The sequence below is a fragment of the Bufo bufo genome, chromosome 4, assembly GCF_905171765.1.
Source record: "Bufo bufo chromosome 4, aBufBuf1.1, whole genome shotgun sequence".
Classification (NCBI taxonomy): Eukaryota; Metazoa; Chordata; class Amphibia; order Anura; family Bufonidae; genus Bufo; species Bufo bufo.
The window spans coordinates 349,166,829-349,192,993 of NC_053392.1; the positions used below are offsets into that span (position 1 = coordinate 349,166,829).

The 26,165-nt window shown below is 42.6% G+C and overlaps 1 protein-coding gene across 1 annotated transcript in view; it reads left to right on the top strand.

Moving 5' to 3' along the window:
- Window positions 1-26,165, top strand: part of SLC35F1 (solute carrier family 35 member F1) — a 446,044-nt gene that overhangs the window by 200,850 nt on the left and 219,029 nt on the right. The window contains exon 2 of the mRNA XM_040428920.1: window positions 17,228-17,403. Within this exon, the coding sequence (XP_040284854.1) occupies window positions 17,228-17,403 (176 nt within the window). The remainder of the gene's footprint in view (window positions 1-17,227; window positions 17,404-26,165) is intronic.

Consider the following 26,165-nt stretch of genomic DNA (forward strand, 5'->3'; position numbering starts at 1 on the left):
TTGGTGTGGAAACCTGACAGACATCAACATGGATCTGGCCACATTACTGTGGTGCTGCAACGCTCCTGGTCAAAACATTGACCCAGTGGGCCATGAAAGACATGTGCTGTCCCGGTTCATAATTTCTGCTCAAGGTTTTGATGTTGGCGTGCACCTTGCCGCACAGGGCCAATTTTAAGGAGAGGAGTGGCCATTGTTCCACGCAAAGTTAGAGAACAAGGCAGGGATAGATTTTTTGGAGAAATAATGGAACACATGACAATTTTTTGGGGAAAAAACTTCAATGAGACAAAGTAGATCTTGAAGACGGTGATGGCTTAGTGTCTGCAAGCACAATGGAGAGAATGGATTTTTGGGAATACGACAATTTTTAGTCAATTTTAGTGAAGACAAGAAAAGCTATAAAGCTGTAAAGGGAAGCTTACTTCCCTGCTTCCCTGCGCTGGTTCCCCTTTCTTCTCCTCCAGGTGCTATGTTCATATGTACCTGCATTGCTGAGAAAAATGAAATTTTTATATATGCAAATGAGTCTCTAGGAGCAACAGGGTGTTATCATTATACCTAGAGGCTCATCTGTCTCTGCAACCGCAGCACCCTCTGCACTTTGATTGACAGGACCAGTCAGGTGTGATCACTGCCCGGCCCTGTCAATCAAAGTGCAGAGGGCATGGCAGTTGCAGAGAGAGCTGAGCCTCTAGGTGTAACAACAATGCCCCCTTTGCTCCTGGTGCCTCATTTGCATATATTAAAACATAATGTTTCTCAGCAATGGGGGCACATATAAACATGGGACCAACACAAATGCCTTCAGCTGTCAAGTGCACATGCAACAGGTCAGCTGCCCTGACAGATGCCCTTTAAAGCTAGGACCCTAGCTCTACAAGGCACCAGTATTAACAACTGAGACACTGTGCTGCCCAACTACCCTCACAAATTATAGTTTTAGAATCTTGTATGAATTCTAGGTGCAATTTGTTTCAGGAATGCAGTGTGCGTTGTAAGCTAGTAGTGATACAGTTGTCAGAGCTATAACAAATTGAAATTGAAGTTTGTAAGTTATTATAACAATATAATCAGAAACGGAAAAGAATAAATCAAGTGCCGGTCTGGTCACAACATTGTGGTCATGTAAGAAGTTAGGTGACAAACAACATTTCTTACCCAGTGAAATTAATTTTCTGATTGTTTCTGATACAGAAAGACCTGCAAGAGGATGATTTATATTAGATTTAAGTAAAATATATAGAGTACATGGAGATGATTGATAGGCACCAATGAGAGCTCCATGGCAAACACATCATGGATATCTTATTATCTCAGTTTGCGTAATTATATTTTTATTTTTAAGCTGGTTTGCCTTGGGCAATAGTGTTTGCTTACTTGAATGGGACTTATCAGGTACTTTTGATCTTGCACAACTGTGAGTGATATTTTATACTAATGGTGGGGAAAAATATCTTCTTTCCATCAAACCTTTTCAACAGGAACAAAGATGGCAAATATGGTATATTAATAGCCAAAGTTAATATGATTAAATGTGCAGGATCAATAATACACTTGTAGACAGCCCCCTCCTTAACTGATATTGATGACCTATCATGAGGATGGGTCATCAATATAAATAAAGCGGACAACCCCTTTAAGGGGTAATCCTATCAGATAGATTTTGTGGCATATGCAGGAGATTAATATCTCATTGTTGTGACCAGCGCCTATTACAAGAACTGGGGTCCCCACTAGTTTTGGGTGAGCGTATCAGCCAACAAATGTGCGAGGAGGAGACTCGACATTACCTGCGCTACATCTCCTATATAACATCTGCCCATCCTAAATATCTGTAACATTCAGTGTAATTTTTTCTTAGCCGCTGGTGACAGCGACATTACCTGCGTTACATCTCCTGTATAGCGTTTGTGCATCCTAAATATCTGTAACATTCAATGTAATTTTTTCTTAGCCGCTGGTGACAGCGACATTACCTGCGTTACAACTCCTGTATAGCGTTTGTGCATCCTAAATATCTGTAACATTCAGTGTAATTTTTTCTTAGCCGCTGGTGAGAGCGACATTACCTGTGCTACATCTCCTGTATAACGTTTCCGCATCCTAAATATCTGTGACATTCAGTGTAATTTTTTTGCGCATACACTTACAAAACCTGCGCTACTGTACGTGCGACATACTTGCAAGCATATAAGTCACACCAGTGCAACCAGGTGGTCGGTTGGATTGCAGCAGAAAATGCTTCCAGTCGGTTAAGCACCACCCTGTCTTCCACAAACTCCAGTCTCAGTAGCCAAGAGTCTAGTCAACAGAATCCTCACCCTGATCCTCCTTCCTCCCACCATGGAGAGTCTTGGCAAACAAGTGATCCCACACTCGGATATTCCGAGGAGCTCTTTTCAGCGCCATTCCTTGATTTGGGCCTCTCGTCAAGCCCGCTTGAAGAGGGACATGAGGAGATCTTGTGCACTGATTTACAAACTCTTGAGCATCCACAGTCAATAGAAGATGATGTGGGGAATGGCAATTAGTGTTTCACAAGGTAGATGATGATGATGAGACACAGTTGCCAATAATTCAACGGCAATTCGTGTCTGAAGAGGTTGATGATGAGGATGAGACACAGTTGTCAATAAGTGAGGTTCTTGTTAGGTCAACAAGTCAGAAGGATGACCAGAGTGAGGAAGTGGAAGAGGAGGTGGTGGACGATGAAGTCACTTGACCCAACCCGGAAAGGTGGCAAGCCGAGCAAGGACAGCAGTACTGAGGGGGGAAACCGCAGCACCGCAATGGGCTGGAAGAGGCAGTGGGGTGGCAAAAGGGAGAAGGCGGCCACACCAAACAGGCCCGCAACTGGTCCCCGAAGCACCCCCTTGTGGCAATCTCCCTTGCCAAGGGGTAGGTGTTCCGCAGTCTGGCGATTTTTGAAGCAAAGTGCGGACGATAAAAGAATTGTCATTTGCAACCGGTGCCGTACCAAAATGAGCAGGGGCGTGAACACTAGCAACCTCACCACCACCAGCATGATCCACCACATGGCATCAAAGCACCCTAATAGGTGGGCCGAACGCCTGGGTCCACAATCAGTGGCTGCGAGTCACACCACTACCTCCTCTTCACCTGTGTTACGTGCTGGCCAATCCCCTGTCCAAGATGCAGGCCCGGATGCCTCCCGCCATGCACCTGGACCTTCGCAAGCACCATCAGCTGGCACATCTACTTCTGTGCCCCAGTGCAGCATACAGATGTCCATACCCCAGGCCTTTGAACGAAAGCACAAATACCCAGCCACCCACCCAAAGGCCATAGCACTAAATGCGCACCTTTCCAAATTGCTGGCCCTGCAAATGTTGCCGTTTAGGCTTGAGGACGCTGAGGCTTTCCGCAGCCTGATGGCGGCAGCCGTCCCTCATTACTCAGTCCCCAGTAGCCACAATTTTTCCCGGTGTGCACCAGCATGTGTCCTGTAACATCACCCATGCCCTGACCAACGCAGTTATTGGGAAGGTCCACTTAACGACTGACACATGGACAAGTGCTTTTGACCAGGGACTCTATATTTCCCTTACGGCACACTGGGTGAACGTTGTGGAGGCCGGGAGCAAGTCATACCCTGGTATGGCACAGGTGCTACCGACGCCAAGGATTGAGGGCCCTAGTTCCATCAGGATTTCCGCCACCAATTACATTAGTGGCTGTAACCCCCCTTCTCCCCCTCCACCTCCTCCTCCACTTCCACCACTGAATTCTCATCTTGCAGCACCAGTCAGCCATCATTCAGTGGCTGGAAGCAGTGTAGCACTGCAGTTGGGAATCGGCAACAGGCCGTGCTGAAACAAATTTGCTTAGGTGACAAACAGCACACCGCCGCAGAGCAGCGGCAGGGTATAAGGGACCAGACTGAGCTGTGGCTCTCGCCACTCAACCTACAACCAGGCATGATTGTGTCTGATAATGGCCGTAACTTGGTGGCAGCTTTGGAGCTCGGCAAGCTCACACACATACCATTCCTAGCCCACGTGTTCAACTTAGTGGTTCAGCGGTTTCTCAAAAACTACCCCTGTTGTGCGACGTGAGCACATGCTTGAACTCCACGTTCCACATGTTGGCCAGGCTTTGTGAGCAGCAGAGGGCAGTAGTAGAATACCAGCTGCAACATGGTCGTCGCCTTTCCGCTCTTCACAAGCGACGAGTGGGCATGGATGTCTGACCTCTGTGAGGTTTTACGCAACTTTGAGGCATCAACACAGATGGTGAGCGGCGATACCACTATTATCAGCGTAACCATCCCACTTCTGTATCTACTGAAACGCTCGCTGCTCACAATGAAGGCGGACGCTTTGCATGTGGAAGCGGTGGAAATGGGGGAAGACAGTACACAAGGTGATAGCCAGACCACCCTCAGTTCATCTTCTCAGCGTGAATTGGATGATGAGGAGGAGCAGGAGACGGTTGCCTCCGCTACAGAGGGTAGTACCCATAGCAGGTTTATTCCAGCTGTTTAGCGTGGATGGGCCGAAGAGGAGAAAGAGGATGAGGAGATTGAGAGTCATCCTCCTGATGAGGACAGCGAAGTCTTGTCTGTTGGGACTCTGGCACACATGGCTGACTTTATGTTATGATGCCTTTCCCGTTACCCTTGCGTTATACGCATTTTGGCCAACACCGATTACTGGGTGTTCGCCCTTCTCGACCCCCACTACAAAGAGAACTTCTCATCTCTCATTCCTGTGGTGGAAAGGACTAGCAAAATGGTGCAATACCAGAAGGTCCTTGTGGAAAAATTGCTCCTAAAATTTCCAGCTGACAATGCTGGCGGCAGAGTACGTAGTTCCTTGGGAAACCGAGGAGGGGAGACAAGGGGAACACACAGCAGTTCCAACAGAGGAAGGGCAACACTCTCCAAGGCCTGGGACAGTTTCATGACACCCCGCCAGCACCCTCACCTTAATGCGCGGCCTAGTGTCACAAGGAGGGAAACGTTTTGGAAGATGGTGAAGGAGTACGTAGCAGACCGTGTTAGTGTTCTCAATGATCCCTCTGTGCCTTACAACTACTGGTTGTCCAAGCTGGACACATGGCATGAACTGGCGCTCGACGCTTTGGAGGTGCTGGCCTGCCCTGCCACCAGAGTTCTGTCAGATCAGGTATTTAGTGCTGCTGGGGGCATAATAACTGATAAGCGCATCCGCCTGTCAACTGAAAATGCAGGTTGATTTTTATCAAAATGAACAAGGCCTTGATTGCCCCTGACTTCTCTACTCCACCAGAGGAAAGCGGCTGAACGTAAGGGCACTTTAAATGTGGCTTTTATGGTGTATTGAATACACTGTATTCCCATGCACCCCTTCCACCACAAAAAAGGGTATATAGTTCAATCTTCCTTTTCTCCTCCTCCATCATATCAACATGCTTATTAGGCTGCCCTCGCTCCTAATTTTTTGGAGGGTCAACTCAGCAGCAGACCCTTACCCCTGATGTTTTAGAGGGTCACCAGCAGGCCCTCGCCCCTAATGTTTTAGATGGTCAGATCACCAGCAGGCCCTCGCCCCTAATGTTTTAGATGGTCAGATCAGCAGCAGGCCCTTGCCCCTAATGTTTTAGAGGGTCAGCTCAGCAGCAGACCCTCACCCCTAATGTTTTAGGTGGTCAGATCAGCAGCAGGCCCTTGCCCCTAATGTTTTAGAGGGTCATCTCAGCAGTTGACCCTCACCCCTAATGTTTTAGATGGTCAGCTCACCAGCAGGCCCTCGCCCCTAATGTTTTAGAGGGTCACCAGCAGGCCCTTGCTCCTAATGTTTTGAGGGTCACTAGCAGGCCATCAATCCTAATTTTCCAAGGGTGTGTATGATGCCCTCATTTATGTGTAATAAAGGGTGTATTGTAGTGCCAGTTCCTTGTAATTTATGCCAGCCCTTTCACTTAGTGCATAGGCTTTATGAGTGTAGGAGTCCCACTACCTGAACATTTGTACCACAATGTGAATGAGGCCATCCTTTATGTAATATACAAGTTGTATCGGAGTGCCTCTTCCTTGTAATTTTTGGCAGCACTTGCACTCTATATACAAGTAAATATACAGGAAAGAATGTTTCCTAACAATTTTTCCTCTAAAATCGATTTTATCTTTGGTTTTGTGCATATTAGTGTCAGTCTGTAAAAGTGGCATACTCCTCGGACAACATGGTTTCCAGCAGCGACCTGGGAGTCCAAGATGCATCCAGACATCCTCCCCATGCTGTTCCCGAACCATTTCAGTGGTGTTTCCATCAATTTCTGACCTTTCCCTGTGAACCTTTTCAGAGCAAGGGGTGCCTGGTTTAATGCTCGGGTTCTCCCATTGACTTGCATTGTGCTCTGGTGTTCTGTAGAGCACCCGAGCAAAATGGAAGTCAATGGGAGAACCTGAGCACTTTGGTGCTCGATCAACACTAGTCCCCACCTCTATTCCATTTGTAAGTACGTAAATAATAATTCTGTTATTCTGATGTATCTGCACACCACTATGAAAAACCAACCAAAATAAATTGTTAAATGCATTTCCGGTTAATGTAATAATATCCATTGATTCTCCAAGAATATAAGGTGAACTGGAGTTCAAAATGAGGATTTAAGCAGAAAGAGATCAAGGACAATCACAACTACATAGCATTCTTAATAAATTACAGTGATAAAAAAGAATCAGTATTCTAATACCATAATCTTCATCAAGGTCTTTGCTGTAACTAATTTCAAAGCAACATCCCACTACTAAGCATGGATTTTCCCTGCTACAGCCATTTATTGATGAACAGGATTTGTATGCTCTTAATTCCTATGTTGTTAATGTGAGCAGTTAGATGCTGTGGCTAGTAGAAATGCTGCGGAAAGTTGCATGTTGTGTGTAGATTTGGTATGTGTGCTCCATCTATGCAAAATGTATCTTTCCAGGAACTGCATGTGGTTTGTAAGAGTTTTATGAGTTTTCCTCAAAATTTGGCTGGTTGCCGGAGTCCCTGGTTCTTAGTGTCTCTGAAGGTCCCAATGGAAGCTATCTATCTAGCACTTGTCATGTATCCAGTGAGCATTTGGAGCAGAAGTAGGATTGCTAACTGCCCAGAAATTCCTGGACAGTCCATAAAAATTGGGGAATTTTTTTTAGTGTCTGTGAAAAAGGTCCCAGTGGTAGCTATCTATCTAGCACTTGTCACATATCCAGTGATCATTTGAAGCAGAAGCAGGGTTGCTAACCATCTAGGAATTCCTAGGCAGTCCATAAAAATACAGGACATTTTTCCAGTGTCCGTGATTTTCTTTTGCGGTTGGTGGTTCTTCAGCATTTTAGAGCTCACAGTAAATGTTGGTAATGTGCTCAGTATTAGTATCTGACCTGTAGCCTTGTATTACTTGCAATCTTTATAGTTCATTATAGTTTTCCACTATGTCCGTAGAAAATGTTAGCCGGATAAATTGTCCAGAAAAAAAAGAAAAAATTAGGTTGGCAATCCTGAGCAGAAGCGAACAATGGCATGTTGTATCTGTCACGTTGCTGTTTTGTTGATCCCTTTCCAAGAACTGGAAATCTACAAGTGTGTATTAAGGTATAATTGAGAATCAATAAATTTTCAACTGGTTCGCTCATCTTTACTAGGACCCCTTTGCATATACCGTATTAAGGCTACTTTCACACTGGCGTTTTGGCTTTCCATTTGTGAGGGGCTCAGGGCTCTCACAAGCGGTCCAAAACTGATCAGTTTTGCCCTAATGCATTCTGAATGGAAAAAGATCCGCTCAGAATGCATCAGTTTGCCTCCGTTCCACTCCATTCCGCTTTAGAGGCGGACACCAAAACGTTGCTTGCAGCGTTTTGGTGTCCGTCTGACAAAACTGAGCCTAACGGATCCGTTCTGACACACAATGTAAGTCAATGGGGACGGATCCGTTTTCTATGACACAATCTGGCACAATAGAAAACGGATCAGTCCTCTATTGACTTTCAATGGTGTTCAAGATGGATCCACTAGGCTTTGTTAAAGTTAATACAAACAGATCCGTTCTGAACGGATGCAGATGGTTATATTATATGAATGGATCCGTCTGTGCAGATCCATGACGGGTCCGCACCGAACGCGAGTGTGAAAGTACTTTAAGGCATATGGATGTCATACAGATGTCTGTAAGAGTGTCTCCCATTACATGAATGCCACAAATGTATGCTTAGACATTGCTTCTCCCACAGCTTAACCAGGAGTGAAAGAAGGCTCCATTATTTAAAAAAAGGGTTGTCTTCTTGATACAACCCCTTGAAAAATTTAAAAGTCTATTATATATGGCAAAGTTATATGGATCTTACCTGGATGTTAACAGCCCCTTATGTGTCTTTGACACTCAGCTTCATGGTGCACAATAGTGTTTAGAACTGCCATTATAGTTAATAGAATATGGAACTCTACAAGGTGGTTTTTGCGAGAGCCAACATCTATTGTCACATAAAAAAAAAGGAAAAAAAAACATGTAGCGAGCCGTATCCTTTATGACTAGTGTTGATCACGAATATTCGAATTGCAAATTTTTATCGTGAATATCGGCACTTCGAGAATTCGCGTATATTTAGAATATAGTGATATATATTCGTAATTTCGAATATTCAAGATATTTTTTTAATCAGTTCACATGATCCCTCCCTGCTTCTAGCTTGTGGGCCAATAAGGAGGCTGCAATATCTTTGACTTTAGTAGTGTTGATTGCGAAGTTTCGTAATGAGAATTTTCGTAATGAGAATTTTCGAAATGAGAATCAATGAGATTGTGAAAACTCAGATCCGATGGTATATTCTAACCCCCAGGCATTCCCATGGTGACGGGGACTCTTGTCGGGGAGGAGTATGCCAAAGCATATATTAGCTAAAGTGTTCTACATTCGTTTTTTTTTTTGAATTTTCGCTATATTGCCATATATTCTTGTTTTCGAATATTACGAATATTCAAAAAAAATGAATATATTCGATATATAGTGCTATATATTCGTTTTTCGAATATTCGTAATATTCTAAAACAAGAATATATAGCAATATAGCAAATATTCGGAAAAAAAAACAAATGTATAACAATTTAGCTAATATAGTGCTATAATGTTTTTTTTATAGTTGTAATTTTTTTCCAATCTGAACTTAAGATGAGAAAAAAATTACAACTATTAGACAAAGAAGATTATAGCACTATATTAGCTAAATTGCTCTATATTTGTTTTTTTCGAATATTCTCTAGATTTCTATCTATTCTTGTTTTTGAATATTACGAATATTCTGAAAAAACTAATTTATTTGTTTTCTAGAATATTCGTATATTTTTTTTCATCTGTACAGTTGTTCCACTTCGGCATACTCCTCGCCGACAAGCGTCCCCGTCACCATGGGAACGCCTGGGGATTAGAATATACCATCGGAACTGAGTTTTCACGATCTCATTGATTCTCATTTCGAAAATTCTCATTATGAAAATTCGCATTACGAAAATTCGCATTACGAAAATTCGCAATCAACACTACTCCTAACGAATATTCTACGAAATATTTGTGAAATATCGCGAATTCGAATATGACCCCTGCCGCTCATCACTATTTATGACTATACATCATAATATCCCCAAATGAAATTTACTTTATCGAATCAAGCCCTAATTCAACATTCAGTATTTCAAGCTGTTTTTTGCTAGGGAATTGTATAGTTTTGCAATAAGTTTACAAATTTACCCACATTTGGTGTCATAAGCCACATATAAAATAATATTCGATATATTCAATTATTTTTGAACATAAGTGTCTTCCATCTGACTAATCTACACTACTCTTTATTTCAGAACTAATCATGAAATGTGCATTGCTTTATATGGAACACCGCCAGGTTACCTTTCAAAGGTTAATTGCTTTTTCTTGCCAATTTGCCATAGATACACAAGGATATGATTCCAACTATAATTGTACATTTTGAATTCACCTTCATCTATTATATAGTCCTGATAATATTTGCCAGGAAAGCTTTAGTTAGCTTCACATTGCCTGGCAGCAATAACTTGGTGACTTGAGTGTTTGAGCAGTCATTTGTCTATAGTGCGCCTCTTGATTTCCACATAGACCACTTTGTGGGAGCTCGGCTTTCATAACAATACTACGGTTCATTTCTGTGAATTTATCTCCAATTAATTTCTTGGATATGTATTAACAGGACTTCATAACAAGAGGTAGGATATGCTTCAAGTAATTTTGCTTGCAGGTTCCGCAGAGAGTTATTTCTCACCATTTGTCAGTTTTGTTGGCATGTCTAATAAGCTTCACAGGCAGTCTTTAAAGGGGTTCTCCCAGCTACACATATTAATAATCTATCTTCAGGATAGGTCATCAATATCAGGTAATTGGGGGTCCGACACTCGGCACTTCCATGATTAGCTGTTTCAGGCTGCTACAGCATCGGAAACTATACAGGGTACAGAGGTGGAGGCAGACAGCACTGTACATTGTGTAGTGGTCATGCCGGGGTATTGCAGCTCAGCTCTCAGTCAGGTGAATGGCAGCTAAGTTGCAGTATACCAGAGCCAAAAACTGCACAGTCTACGGAGCCTTCTGGTCCTACTCCATACATTGTTGGCTTCTAGCTCCGCAGCAGCCCAAAGCAGCTGATCGGTGGGGGTGCCAGGTGTCGGACCCCCACTAAGTGTGGATAGGTCATTAATATCTGTCGCCAGAAGAAACTTTTTAGCCATTAAACTACTGCTGCCATACATGTGCAACGGAAGTGGTCTGTTTAAATATGTTTTGAACAGCAGAGATCCTACCTAGGCTATTGTCTGTGATCACCGATAACACCAATCACAGACATTTAACCCATCAGATGCCGTGGTCATATATGAGCACGGCATCTGAGAGCACTGAAACTGGGAGCCGGAACGTCTTCCCTTCACCGAGATCAGGGACGGTGTTCCTTCTGGTAATAGGCCTGAGCCTGGACTGCATTGGAATTTACTAAATTTGCTGTTCAGTAATCGATCAAAATCCATTACTGAATAGAAATGACAATCTGATGATTGCTTGTTATAGTCACCTAGGGTGATTTAAAAAAAAAATCAGCCCCAATTCCCAAAATTAAAGTCAAAATAAATAAACAAAAAAATAAACATCATAGGCACCGCCACATCTAAAAATGCCTTTACTATTAAAGTCTAAAAATATTTATCTCACACAGGGAACCGCACAATGGGAAAAATACAATCAAAATGCAGATTCACCATTTTTCATTGTTTGACTTTCCCACAAAAAAGTGATCAAAAAGTCATATACATGCCAAAAACGGTATCAATAAAAACCACAGATCACCCCTCACAAAGCTCCGTATAAGTAACTATAAAAAAAGTTATAGGGGTGAGAATATGGTGATGCAAAGAAAAAATTAATGTAGTCATGCAAAGAAAGAACTTTTTCAAAGTTTTTTTTTTTCTTCAATATTATAGTTAAAAAAACTAAATGTGGTATAAATGTAGTCTAGCTGTAATTGTACTGACCTGGAGAATGAAGGTAACAGATCAGTTTTACCTCATAGTGAACACCATAAAGACAAAACCCGTAAAGCGGTTATTTTTCCAGTTACAATATTGGTGCCATTAGAAAGTACAGCTTATTCCACAATAAACAAGCCCTCACATGGCTATGTGAATGGAAAAATAAAAAAGTTATAGCTCCAGAAAGGCAGGGAGTGAAAAATGAAAAAGCAAAAATGTTAAATCTTCCAAGGCTCAAGGGGTTAAAGTGGTTCTCCAGCCAATAGAAAGGATTTTTTTGGTTTTGTTTTGTTAATAAAAAAAAAAGGTTACCTAACTAACCTCCCCCACTGTTGTCCCAACATTTCCCTGGTCTCTACTTCCTGGACCCCCTGACACACAGGAAATGACTGCTCAGCCAATCACTGTCTGGGGCAGGTCACCTGGAAGTAGAGACCAGTGGGGACCCAGTAGTATGACTTTTTTTTATTGCCTTTTAAAAAATATATATATATTGTCCAGAGAAAGCCTTTAATACGACTGCTAGATTTCCCTTTCATTGATTCGCCTCTGGTGAGACTAGTGCACAGTAGTTTCCAGAGCTGCCTCATGTCGCGGTTCCCAGAACCACATATGGTTCTCGCGCCCCTGGTTGGGATACACTGTTCTAAAGCGTACACCAAGTTGTAGGGAAAATGAAAGTGTGACCTCCGTTGAATACATGGATACTTTAAATTACGGCTTCTGTATAATCTGTCTTGATAGCGGACGGGATAAAAAGTGGAGAGAGCAGTTTTTCCTGTTTCTGAAAGTGCGGCAATAAATTCTACCTTCACTCTGCAGTGAGAACATATCTCATTGTCTCCTCTATGAGATACACAGGAGCTAGCAGGATATTAAAAAAAAAATCCGGTTGTTTGAAGCTGCAGTACTACTATCACAATTTGACAGAAATTTACTGTAAAAGTGCTCTCTCCTCACTTTGCCTAAAGTATGTGTTCCTAGGAACCTCTCATTTATAATTTACCGTAACGCTAACTTCAGTGCGTGGTGTCCCCCTGTGAATATCTATGTATAGATGTGACCTGATATACTGGATCTTTGTAGTTGTTGTTCATTTCCCTTCTGCTTACTCTATAAACTAGCACGGCATAGTTTCAAGCAGTAGTTGCATTTATGCTGTGAATAGCTATCCCACACCTCAGAACCATGCAGATCTGCTCAGGGTGCATGTAGATGGCTTCTGGCTTTATGGGAATGAAACATATCCATTGGATAATGAAAAGTTCTGCAACTTTCTAATCTGCTTTGTGCGGGAACAGATCTCTGCTTGTTGTCAGTGAATAGAACACCACCCATTGTTTACTTCCATGGGGATATATCATTCTGTCCTGATCACTGAATTCTGTCCTGAGAGTACAAGGTGAAACTAACTATTCTATGAAAGCAGGTATGTTGAAAACGGTGAGAAAGGGAAACGCATAGGTGTGGATTTCATACACCAGTGTAGCGGTGTTCCCATAGAAATCAATGGAGTCACAGAGTAAGTTGTAAGTGTGCCGCGACTGCAACACCCGAATTGCAAAAAAATCCAACTCTGCTGCTTTCTGTTGCTTACGTGTCGCAAATCGCGTTTCAGCCCCGTTAATTTCTATGGGATGACCACTACATTACGATGACACTGCGATACTGGCTGCGACAGGTGTCATTGTGTAGCCGTACCCTCCAATGGAGTAAATGTACCTACCTTGCCTCTTCATAAACTTGGCACACCTTGGTCTGTCCCAGAGCTTGAAGGGAGTCTTCAAATTCGTCAAATTTTGTTGCAGAAACTATCTGCGGCTGAAAATCACTTCCATTCATCTGAATGGATTTTGCAAGAATCCTTGTGCTTTCCAATCCCATTGAACAGACATGTGAACAGACATCTAAAATCTACCGCTGCTATGAGCAGGTTTAGTATTGAACTATAATTAGCAGCAATATCTGGCGCACCAGACGTTAAAGGGTACCTAAATCTCTGAGCTGTCGGCTCTCATCGGCTCTGTTCTGCATAGGGAGTACAGAACCACATAAAGTATATGGGATCCATAATCCGCAGGCTGGAAACGCCGAACAGAGCTGAGGAAATCCGACAATGCAAAGCTCTCTGAGAAGTGCTCCAATCGTGCTTTCTCCCAGAGTTTTAAGTACTCTTTAAATCTGTTGGTCCACAAGAGGTCCTACCCTCTCCTACTAAGGCTAGTTTCACACTAGCGTTGTTGCAGACGGATATCATTTGTTTCTGGATCCGGATCCGTCTGACAAATGCATTTAAAGAGGACCTTTCACTAGAATAAAAAATCTAAACTAAGTATACAGACATGGAGAGCGGCGCCCAGGGATCTCCCTGCACTTATTATTATCCCTGGGTGCCGCTCCGTTCGCCCGGTATAGGCTCCGGTATCTTCATATGTTCAGCTCCACCCAGTGGAACCTGCCGGCGTCTCCTTCTCCCAGGCTGTAGCGCTGGCCAATCGCAGTGCTCAGCTCATAGCCTGAGAGAAAAAAAACCCTCTCAGGCTATGAGCTGAGCGCTGCGATTGGCCAGCGCTACAGCCTGGGAGAAGGAGACGCCGGCAGGTTCCACTGGGTGGAGCCTAACATATGAAGATACCGGAGCCTATACTGGGAGAACGGAGCGGCACCCAGGGATAATAGTAAGTGCAGGGGGATCCCTGGGCGCCGCTCTCCATGTCTGTATACTTATTTGATATTTTTTATTCTAGTGAAAGGTCCTCTTTAAATACCGGATCCGTCTCTCCGGTGTCATGTGGAAAAAAGGATCCGGTATTTCTTTTTTTCACATTTTTAAAGGTCTGCGCATGCGCAGACCAGAAAACTGGATCCATCAATGCGGCAATTTCCTAAACACTTGGTACCAGATCCAGCATTAATACATTTCAATAGAAATTAATGCCGGATTCGGCAATCCAGCAAGTGTTCCGGAATTTTGTATTGAATACTGTAAAAGGGATAGAACGGAAGACATCCTGATGCATACGGATTGCTTTCCATTCAGAATGCATTAGGACAAAACTGAAGCGTTCTTCCCCCGGTATTGAGCCCCTATGACGGGACTCAATACCGGAAAACATTAACGCTAGTGAGAAAGTAGCCTAAGCCTTGCCCACTTTTCTTACCAGGTGTGAAAAGTCACAAGTTATAGCACAAATATGTCATGCACCATGATTTGCAACTTTTTGACACCATAAAAGGGGCATAAAGCTCATAGTAAATCTTTCCCATAGTATTATGAAAATCCCAGTAATGTAATAAGTGCTATTCACATAATGTTTGAACCCCCCCTCAGAAAGACACACACCTGTTTTAATAGTGTATTTCAGGTGAAACTTCAGACATCAGTTCTTGGATTTTATTTGAATTATGTACTTCTGTTAAAAAAAAGAAATAGACTAGTGGTGAGCTTCTAGGCCTCTTTCATACGAGCGATATGGATTGTGTCAGGGAAAAAATGATGGTTTTACACACAAGTTGAATCGGTTTTGTCTGCAATTGCGTTGTTTCAGTTTTTCCACGCTGATCCAATTAGTTTTTCATGCGTTGTTCACATGTGAAGAAAAACTGACCATCTCCTAGACACCATCAGTGAAAAATACATTGCATCCGGGTGCTTTCCATTTTTCACACAAGCCTCATTCTTTGCTATGGAACCATGGCTATGTGAAAAACATACTATATAAAACATGCTTAGATTTTTCCTGAATGCAAAGATGATGCATGAAAAACAATACTCATGTGCACAGACCCATTGCAATGAACGGGTCAGGATTCAGTCTGGATGCTATGCGTTCACAACACACATCGCATCCGGATGGAAAACTCGCTCATGTAAAGAAGCCTTAAAGAGAATGAGCTCAATAACAAAAATTAATATGGCCCTTGGGAGCCCAGGTTATTTTTTTGCGGGATCCTATTAATTCCAGCAGGAGACTCCAATAACTTGATGTCTATTAGGCTGGGGCTACATGGCAATCTTGATCGCAACACTCGTGGTGTGAACAAGGATCACTCCGTAGCACTGCAGTAATTGAACTGAATAGGGTTGCAGTGCAGCTCACAAGTTGCTGCAACCATGCTCCCAGAATCACAAAAAAATTCACCAGTTTTGGATATTTTGTGATTCTGGAGCAGTAGTCACGGCAACTTCTGAGTTGCGCTTCAGCCCAGTGAAGTTAATGGCTGCAGTGCTACACAGTGACCCTTGTTCACAGCCAAATCACCATGTAGCCCTAGCCTTAAAGGCTATTTACACCTTTGGGAACATTTTTTATTTATTGCATTGTACTTATTTTGAGCTAAAAGACATTTTTTTAATTGATCTTTTTTGTGTACATAGCTGAGATGCTGTAGAAGCTGCCTGTGGATTTTCTTTTCTGTCATTTGGGGAGCTGAAGGGCTCCTTATCTCTGCTCTCTGATATTATAAACACTCATTATAGCTCAGTTCTTATCTTACTGATAAGATAATTGTTTATGACCTCTTAGTAGCTTATTAGATGACAACACAAAGTGAAAGTGAAAGTACCAGTCACACAGTTAGAGAAACAGTTAACCCTTTGTGACAGAACAACTCAATATTTTTAATAAAGGCCAATTGAAAATATGATTTTTAGCCACAAATGAGTAACATGCAATCATAAACATCTAGCCTTTAAGCCAAGCCCAATTGCCACAGAGGCTGATCAGGAGAAAAACAAAGCAGGTTGAATGTCACATGAGACCTATGTGTTTCCATGGAAGGTAAGTTTAAGTGTATTTTAATATGTTGATTTTTTTCCACTTGACTTCATATGATTTTTATTTGTGTGGCATAATATATAATGCACTAAAATATCCATTAAAACGGAAAACTTTATTTTACTCATTATGTCAAAAGTCTAAGCAGGCTTCAGGTGCACTTTTTACTAAAAAGAAGTCAGTTGTCTGGAATGCCTCACTGACCCTAGCTGCACATCGAATGGGGGCCCTCACTATATGAAGCACGGTTCAGTGTGTGAATGCCGATACTGTTCCATGTTTCTTTCTCTTATGATGCAGAAGTTTTAATTGTAAAAAATGTGTTTGTTTCAATAAAAGAAAATTGCAGTCTCTCAAAGAAAACCAAACCCTAGTGAGAAAACTCCAGATTGGGAATATGGGCATAAAATATCCTTTGTATTTATCGGCCTGTGAAACGCTGCCAAACATTGTTATTCCATATCAGCCTATTGGGTAAATTGGGAATGTGAGTTACAGTAACCACTATTAATATCAGGTACAGTAGGTAAATTGTAAGGCCATTACAAAGTATAACTTTTGTTAAAGTGGATATGTCACACTTATCTGACAGATAAGAGTTCCTATATCTAGAATATCCCTCCAATTCCGTCCCACCTGACGGGCCCGCCAGGGGTGTTCAGATTTATGGATAAAGCCAAGCAGGCTGTAGTATGTTCTTTCCGAAGCTCAAATTATATCAGAAGCCAGACCCAAGAGATCATCTCTCGATAAGAGTTTGACTCCTCTTTAGACGTTTATGGTGTAATAATAATATTTGAAGTTCTGTTTTACAATGTTTTGTACTGTTACTGTACTTTTTATGATCAGTATTTATAGTTATATGCACTGACCTAAACTTCTATCATAGTAAATATTTCTAAATTATGTTTCTCACAGGGAAATGCTGTTGTCTATAGCCCTGGGTCAGGTGTTATCTCTGCTTCTATGTGGCATCCGACTCACAAGTAAATACCTATCAGAGGATTTTCATGCCAACACACCACTCTTTCAGAGTTTTCTTAACTACATCCTTCTATTCTTGGTCTATACAACCACTCTGGCTGTAAGACAAGGTAAGTGATACCTGTACATCCCGAATGTTTTGTCATTTACAGCCTGACAAATGCCAACAGGACTTTATAACAGTCATAATGCGGTGCTTTCACCAGAGCTAAAAATATTGCCTTTAAAAGCTAAAAATTGCCATTGAAAAATAGTGGAAAAGTGCAAAAAGAAGTTGACTTTACAGTATAAATTAGCCGTATTCAGAATATGGGATCACTAGCGAAGCAACGGAAATAACCCACCAGTAACATGCGTAACCCTCAGGAGCTCGGCATTTGCCTAGCACTGGTGCACTTGAAGTGATTGGCAAGGGGCAAATCAGTCAGTCTGCTGGCTAGACAATGATGGCATATCTTCATTTTAGCTATTCATGTACCCTCAACAGGTCATGTTTTAAGAATGGGCGGTGGGCAGTCAAAATGCGCAATGATGTCGCAGAAAACCTTGCAGCCATTGAAGCCACAGTTGTTTCCTGTTATCCATTAAAAAATTATTGTCAATTGCTAATTTTTAACGGCAGATAAAACCTACAAAAATGTGCGACCATTAACAATAAGGCAGCAATAGGCAATTTTTTTCATGTATGACAAATCAGCCATGACCGACCTGCACGGCATCTTGGCTTTTGTGAGAATGACAGCCTCATTTCCACCCCCCACTGGACACAGGATTTCCTATACAAAGAACGCCTGTGACAGTTAATGATGCTTTGACACTAAAAAATTCACCTCTGGAGGATTAAAGGAGTATTCCCATATTATAGCACATCACTATACCCTTATATTACCATCACTAGTAAAATTCTGGAGACCCTTTAAAGATGTTGGATATTGGTACACTGGGATATATTGGGATACTGGTTCCAACATGTCTGATAACAGGTACAACTAATGTACAGAAGATTTGTTTTCCCTAGCTAAGATATTATACATTGGTCGAATCATTCCTGATCATGGGGTATTGGCCATCTAGCTGAACTGCTACCAGGCCTGCTTTTTAGTCTCATTTAAAGTGATATACCGTAATATTCAACATATTGTCCTTTTTGTATAGCATCTAACACAGGATACAGCAGACTCATACCTTAGCTCTAATTTAGTTCAAGGGGTTCTCCAGGAATGATTTAAAATGGCTGCATGCAACCTGTCCTAGAATGTGAGCAGGACTGGTTGCCTCCAATTACAGAGCTGCGTATAAGGGTGAGGGGCAGGGCCTCACTACACATTGCGCTCCAGCACCTGCATATAGTACACATTGGTGAGTGTTTCTGTTAGGCTGCTCAGCCATGATGGTATATTGTAGGCATGACAACGTCATTACCAGATATTGTAGAGCAGTGTAGCATCTAGTGAGGCTCGCCACCTTATCCCCCTAGGTAGCGCTGCCAGTGGTGGCAATCAGTCCTGCTCACATTCTAGGACAAGTTGCTTGCGGTCATTTTAAATCATTCTTGGAGAACCCCTTTAAGGATGGTCACACATATGGGATAGACACATCATGTCACAAATATTGTAAAATCACTTTGTTTAGAAAAGATGGTTATCTCGTGACACACATATCAGAACTTGTCCAGCCTAGAGGAAAGTTAAAAGGGGTTGTGCATGGCAGTATATATTGATGTTCTATCCTCACAATACCCAGCACCTCAACTGATCAGCTGTTTGAAGTGGAAGTGGCGCTCCATGCGAGTGCTGCTTCCTCTTCATTACACTACCTTTTGGTGCTGCAGTATAATTACAAGTACTCACTCAATTCATTTGAATGGAGCGAGCAATTGTAATTACACTGTGCCGTCACTGCAAGGGAGACGACAGTGTAATAAAGAGGAAGCAGCTCTCGCATGCAGCACCGCTTCCTCTTCAAACAGCTGATCAGCGGGGGTGTCAGGTGTTGGACCCCCACTGATCAGATATTGATGACCTATCCTCAGGATAGGTTATTAATATATACTGCCTGCACAACCCCTTTAAGAAATAAATGTCAGAACATGTCCAGCCTAGAGAAAAGTTAAGGAAGTGGATGAAGAAAAGTGGGAGAATACAAATGACCTATGAGACCGTTGTGTTCTGCCTCTGCTGTTAGGGAACCAAATGCTACAATACTTTATATTTTGGTGCTGTTTTCTGGTAGCATTGCAGACCTCTTAGTATACTATGTAGCAATTAAATAGGGTGCACCATTAGGCTGTCTCCGAAGGTCCCATAGAGGAGAATAGCGCAACAGCGCGCATGCAAACCCATTCCGTTCATATAGGGGGACACAGGACACCCATTCTCATTATCAGTGACAGTTCCAGTGATTGGACCCACAACAATTAGACACATGTTTAAATCTTGGCATAAGCCCTTTAAATTAGAAATATAAGAAACAAACACTTTATGAGGATATATGTAAAAAATATATTAAAAAAATGGCCATATATTAAAAATTCTGCTTCTGCTGACAAAGATGTGGGCATTTTTCTATTTAGTTGAAGCGTTGTCACTTTGTAAAAGTGACAGCAGAAAGTGCAGTCATATTGGATGTCCACTTTGAATTAGAGTCTCAGCTACCGTTAACAGACTGTCATTATCTCAGCCTAGTCAATCAAAAGCAGCAAATGGTGTTATTGCCAGAAATAATAATAGATTATCAAATAAATCAATGGCTAACCGTATAGTGTGACAAATGGTTATTTCTGTGTATTGAGTTCAATAATGCTATCTGCACTAATTCATCCTGCAATCTGAAAGAATGACCATTTATATATCATAATTACATCAAACGTGTTGTGGAGACTTGTAGATCACTATATAAATGGAATTAGTGCTGTCAGCAGATATTCTCTGTGAAGCTGATTTATGGTAACAAAGTAAAGTGAAAGAGACAACCAGAGCGCAGTATTTCTGATTTACAGTCTCCATTGTCCTCTGGCGATAAAATGCCTAGGTGTTCTTTGTGATTTTACTGTGCTTTATCCTCACAGTGGGAAAAAACCCATAAGACCTATTCACTATTTGTTCTGCTGAGCAATTTCATTAGTAAATAATGCAGCGCGATATTCATGATCCCACACATCTTTCTGGTATACATTCAGACCCAACGGCCAACGCATTTCCACATTATGGTCTCACATTGAAGATTAAGCTGAGATAATGGGATGCAGCAATTGAGAATTTTACTAATCAAACCTCATAAAATGTGAGAATGAAATGCCAGCTCCATGGTAATGTGAGGCCGGGCATCTGTTCTAAGCAATACTAGTTGATAGAACACTGTTCCTCAATTAACTCAGCGTGATCCTTTCACCGCCAGGAAATGTCCCCCTGTTTGATGCAGATAGGCTTCACTTCCACTCCAGAACACAAAAGCAAATGAATTGTGTCATAATGTGCTTTAAGTTCTTTGTTGACACTAATTTAAAGCAAACTTTATTTTTTGGGGATTTTCTGGGTCAAAAATGTTTCCACTAAATAATTATTTTTTAAATTGGATATTCCAATATTTTATATTTGTATATAAATGAATGATTTATTAAAGGGGTTTTCCAGGATTTTACTACTGATGACCTATCCTCAGGATGATGACCGATCCTCAGGATAGATCATCAATATCTGATCAGTGGGGATCCGACACCCGTAACCCCTCCGATAAGCTGTCAGAGAAGGCACCAGCGATCCTGCCTTCTCACAGCTTACCAAGTATAGTGCCGTACATTGTATAGTGGCTGTGCTTGGTATCGCACTCAGCCACATTGAAGTGAATGGGGCTGAGCATGATACCAAGCACAGCCGCTATACAATGTATGGGACTATACTTGGTAAGCACAGAGAAGGCTGAGGCGCACACAGGAGTTTCGGTGCCTTCTTAAACAGCTGATCGGTGGGGGTGTCAAGTGTTGGATCCCCACTGATCAGATACTATCCTGAGGATAGTTCATCAATAGTAACATTCTGGAATACCCCTTTAAGTATCTATCTATCTATCTGTCTTGTCTTTACATTTCAAAGGAATAAGTAAGTGAACACTAATAAAATGTGGTCTGACTGTTATCCAAATCACAACTGTGGACGAGCACAGCCTAACTGAAGTAATAACACTCAAACCCAAACAATTGTACTGTTCACAGGGGTGTGGAAATAAAAAAAAAAACTACTTGTCGAAGGACTAAAGTGGGGGCTCAATCTACTTGTCCCTCATGACCATCTACTTGTCCTGAACTTATACTAACGTTATACTGTATGGGGGCGGGGGCCACAAGGCGATGTTATACTGTATGGGGCGGGGGCCACAAGGAGATGTTATGCTGTATGGGGCGGGGGCCACAAGGAGACGTTATGCTGTATGGGGGCAGGGCCACGAGGAGATGTCATGCTGTATGGGGCGGGGGCCACAAGGAGACGTTATGCTGTATGGGAGCGGGGGTCACAGGGAGATGTTATACTGTATGGGGGTGGGGGCCACAGGGAGACGTTATATTGTATGGGGGTGGGGGCCACAGTGTGACGTTATACTGTATGGGGGCAGGGGCCACAGGGTGACGTTATACTGTGCGGGGGCAGCCGCTTGGTGACGTTATACTGTATGGGGCACTAGGGCAGCCCCAAGGTGACGTTATACTGTATGGGGGCACAGGGAGACGTTATACTGTATGTGGGCAGCCCCAAGGTGATGTTATACTGTATGGGGGCAAGAGGGAGACGTTATACTGTATGGGGGCCACAAGGAGACGTTATACTGTATGGGGGCAACAGGGAGACATTATAGTTTATCAAGTGCCACGTGCAGTGCAGATTGCAGGCAGGGCCAGAGCCTCAGAAGACAGACAGCACAACCTTTATTTCTGACACCCCTGCAGATGAGCGTTCCTCCCGGAGCCTGTCCACATCGCAGCTCCCGGCCTGACCTGCAAGCGCTGACTGGGGTCACATAGCATTATACTGATTTATGATGCTATGTAACCCTTACAGTTCTGGAATGTATTGGATAACACTGACATAATGCTGTCAGTGTTATCCAACACATTCCAGAACTGTAAGGGTTACATAGCATCATAAATCAGTATAATGCTATGTGACCCCAGTCAGCGCTTGCAGGTCAGGCCGGGAGCTGCGATGTAGACAGGCTCCGGGAGGAACGCTCATCTGCAGGGGGCCGTGGGGTCTCTCACTCCTCTTTTCCCATCTTGGCCTGCAATTACTCAGTCTCTGGAGACGGTGTGCTGACTTACTGTGCGCTCCTGTGCTGGCAGGTGGGCGGAGACTTCGATACAGGAGTCGGGAGGAGCGGGGCCGCCTGCAGGAAGTGATATGTACGGTACTCATATGCACGATGCAGGGGCAGGCTGACCTAGATGTAGGAGCGGTCAGCTCGCGGCTAGCATATGACCGCTCCTATTACTGCCCAACCGACATGTCCCTGCTACTTGCCCGCACAGGGCTAAACAACTGTTCAAACTACTTGCCCGGCGCCCGGAACTGCATGTCCTGGGCGTCGGGCGATAGGAATTCGACACCCCTGTGTTCATGACCTTTATTAATCACATTGAGTAAACCTCCACAGTGCAGGGAGAAAAGTAAGCTAGTTTCACACCAGAGTTAGAACCATGCTGGAGTTCATCATATCTGGAAGCCAGAAAGGGCCAGGACACAGTTTTTTATCCGTCTGAATCTGGGCAATAATGCCAGAAACAGGCTGAATCCCCACCAGGTCCCATTATAGTCAATGGGCTCCGGCGGGGAAAGGCAGTATCCGGCTATGCCGGATATGATGAACTCCGACAGGCTGTTCCTATGCTGGAATAACCTGCCACATCATTTTAATGCTAGTGTGACTCTAGCCAAAATGAACCCTTGAAGTTAATAACCTGAAGATCCCCTTTTAGCAGCAATCACCTCCAGCAAATGTTTTGTGTAGCTGCAAATAAGATTTGTACAATGTTGATGAGGAATTTGGGACCATTCCTCCGTGTAAGTGTGTTTCAGTTCAACAGTATTTAGGGGATGAATTGCGTGCACAGCCCTCTTCAGATCTTGCCGAAACATCTCAATTGGGTTAATGTCAAGACTATGACTTGGCCAATCGAAAACACAAATCTATTTAATTTTCAACCATTCTTTAGTTGACTTACTTGTGTACTTTGTGCCTTCTGTCACAATGTCTCTTTGGCTTTAGGTCATGGACTGCTGTTGTTACATTCTCCTGTAAAAGGCCCTAATACTCTTCAGAATTCATTGTTCCCTCGATAATCACAGGGTGTCCAGGCCATGAGGCAGTAAAGCAGCCCTAAACCATGATGCTCCCTCCAGGATGCTTCACATTTGCGATGAGGTTTTGTTTTTGTGTGCAGTTTTCCCCCCCATAAAACATACCTGTAGATTTGTTAGTTTGTGCTGAAAAGTTCTATTTTTGTCTCATCTTTCCGTAGAACATTTTACAATGCAGGCGGACAGACTTTACAGCAGTGGCTACCTTTGTAGTGTCCTTCTATAAACATCATAATTGTTCACTGTTTTTCTAATAGTGGACACTTAGATACAAGTTTTTGAAGTTTGTAGAATGCTCTATAGATCTTTTGCTGTTACCTTTTTTTCTCAGCTCTTCCAGAATGGCCCATTGGATTGCTGTAAACAGGATGCCCACTGGATGCCCACTTTTAGGCAGAGCAGAAATAGTTTCTCCACCTGTAGATAATTTGTCTAACCATGAATTAATATACACCCAGATATTTAATAATTAATTTGTAGCATTTTATGCATCACTGTATCATGTCTTCTGAGGTCTTCTGAAAATTGTTTGCACCGAGGCATGGTTCACACTAACCAATCTTTCATGAGAAGAACAGATTTGACATTAACCAGGCTCCATGTGTCTCTATTAAGCGGCAAAGCACCTGTGAACCCACACTTCCAATCTCATCTCCTTAACTGAAATACCAGTTTCCAATTATCTCCTGGAAAAGTCATTACCGCAAAGGTTTACTTGCTTTTTAATCCCTGCACTGTGGATGTTTATTCAATGTGCTCAATAAAAGTACAACTGTTCATGTCTTAGTAATTTACTTAGATTGTGTTTTAGATAACAACCAGACCACATTCACAGGAATCCAGGTCATTCCAAAGAGTTCACTTACTTTTTCTTGCAAATCTATCTACACAGTCTAGAGAAGACCAGATGGTGGAATTATGGGTATAAATACGGTTTTATTATAGTGCTATAATTTCTTTCCACTCAAAAGGACAAAGTAAAGTAGTACGTAATGAAATTATGAATTTATTTTTTGTTTGTGATGTCTGAGATTCGCATCTGAGCTTCTCAGACAGTGTGCATTATACCAAATACTAGTGGGCAAATCAATAATAATACGTGACTTTAGATAACCTTAAAGGGGTTCTCCAAGAGTATAAAATGTCCCCTCATGTGCCGGGCACCCCACATGGAATATACTTACCCTGGTCCCCTCGCCGCTCCTGGTCCCCGCACCGCCACTGCTGCTTCTCCCTGCACGCAGATGAAAACATCCGGTGTCGGGGGGGAGCAGCCAATGGCAGGCGGGGACAAGCCTCCCTAGCACCACCGGGAGCGGGATCCGGGGTAAGTATATTCCATGTGGGGTGCCCGGCACATGAGGGGACATTTTATACTCTTGGAGAACCCCTTTAACCCCTTCCCGACATCCACCGTACATGTACAACAGATGTTGAGTCAGAAGCCATAGCTGGTAGGTGACTGCTGTTTTACTCTGATCATGGACTTTTAACCCTTCAGGTGCCATCAGTTGCGACCGTCTGAATGTTTTTTACTGGGAGTGCCTCTCTCCCAGTGACCAAATGGCTGCATGCAACGAGATCAAGGAGCCATGATGGCCAGTATAATTAATATATGTTGGACCTGAAGATTTGTGACAGGAAAGCTGGTCTGGATATGGGAGTGGTCTTCTCAAAGCGGTGGTCTATTAGAAAATATAAACAAGCCACAGTATTTGTGGCAGTTTTTCAAGTTTTTTTTTTAGCCAAAACCAGAACTGCATTCCAAAGGGATGGGGACTATAAAGGAAGGATGTACAGTATACTTCTTCCACCTCAAAATCAGCTCCAACAAACACCTCAAAACAGCCTCCTATTCGTTTCCATGGGAAACAGCACTTACATTTTTTTCCACATGGAAAAAAGAAGCAACAGGACCTCTTGGGGCAGAATCATCACTGAATCTCCTATTGAAATGAAGGGCAAGCATAAAAAACAGTTCTGTACGTCTTCATGCATTCTTTGCGTGTTTTCTGTGTGGTTTTTGGTGAAGATCTGTGCCAAAAACCACAAGCTGAAAATGCAGTTTTGTATTGTAGTAAACACCCATCAGTTATAAAAAATGTGCCAAAAAAGCATCCATAACAGCATGATAAAATGCGCTGGGAAAAAAAAAACATGCGTGGATTCTGCACTGAATTTTCAAAATCCATTGTGTGAACATACCCTAAGAAAAATCATATAAGGATAAAAACAGCTTCTACATGGTGAAGGTCTGTCACAGTAATCACTAAATTAGGTTAAGTCACTTTTAGATAGTTTTACTTAATTACAAGGGTGTTCAGTTCACTACTGAAGTGTGGCCGCAAGAACTGAGTTTATTATTGCGCTGAACATTAGGTCCCATGTGAGATTTTTGAAATGAAAGACTATCTTGGAAGTGGGTTGGATGCAGAATAGCTGTTTACTGAAGTGATGTAAGGTAGTGTAACAAAGAGTTGGATCAGGGTGTTCACAGATCTCATAGGGCTCCATAGCAAAATTTA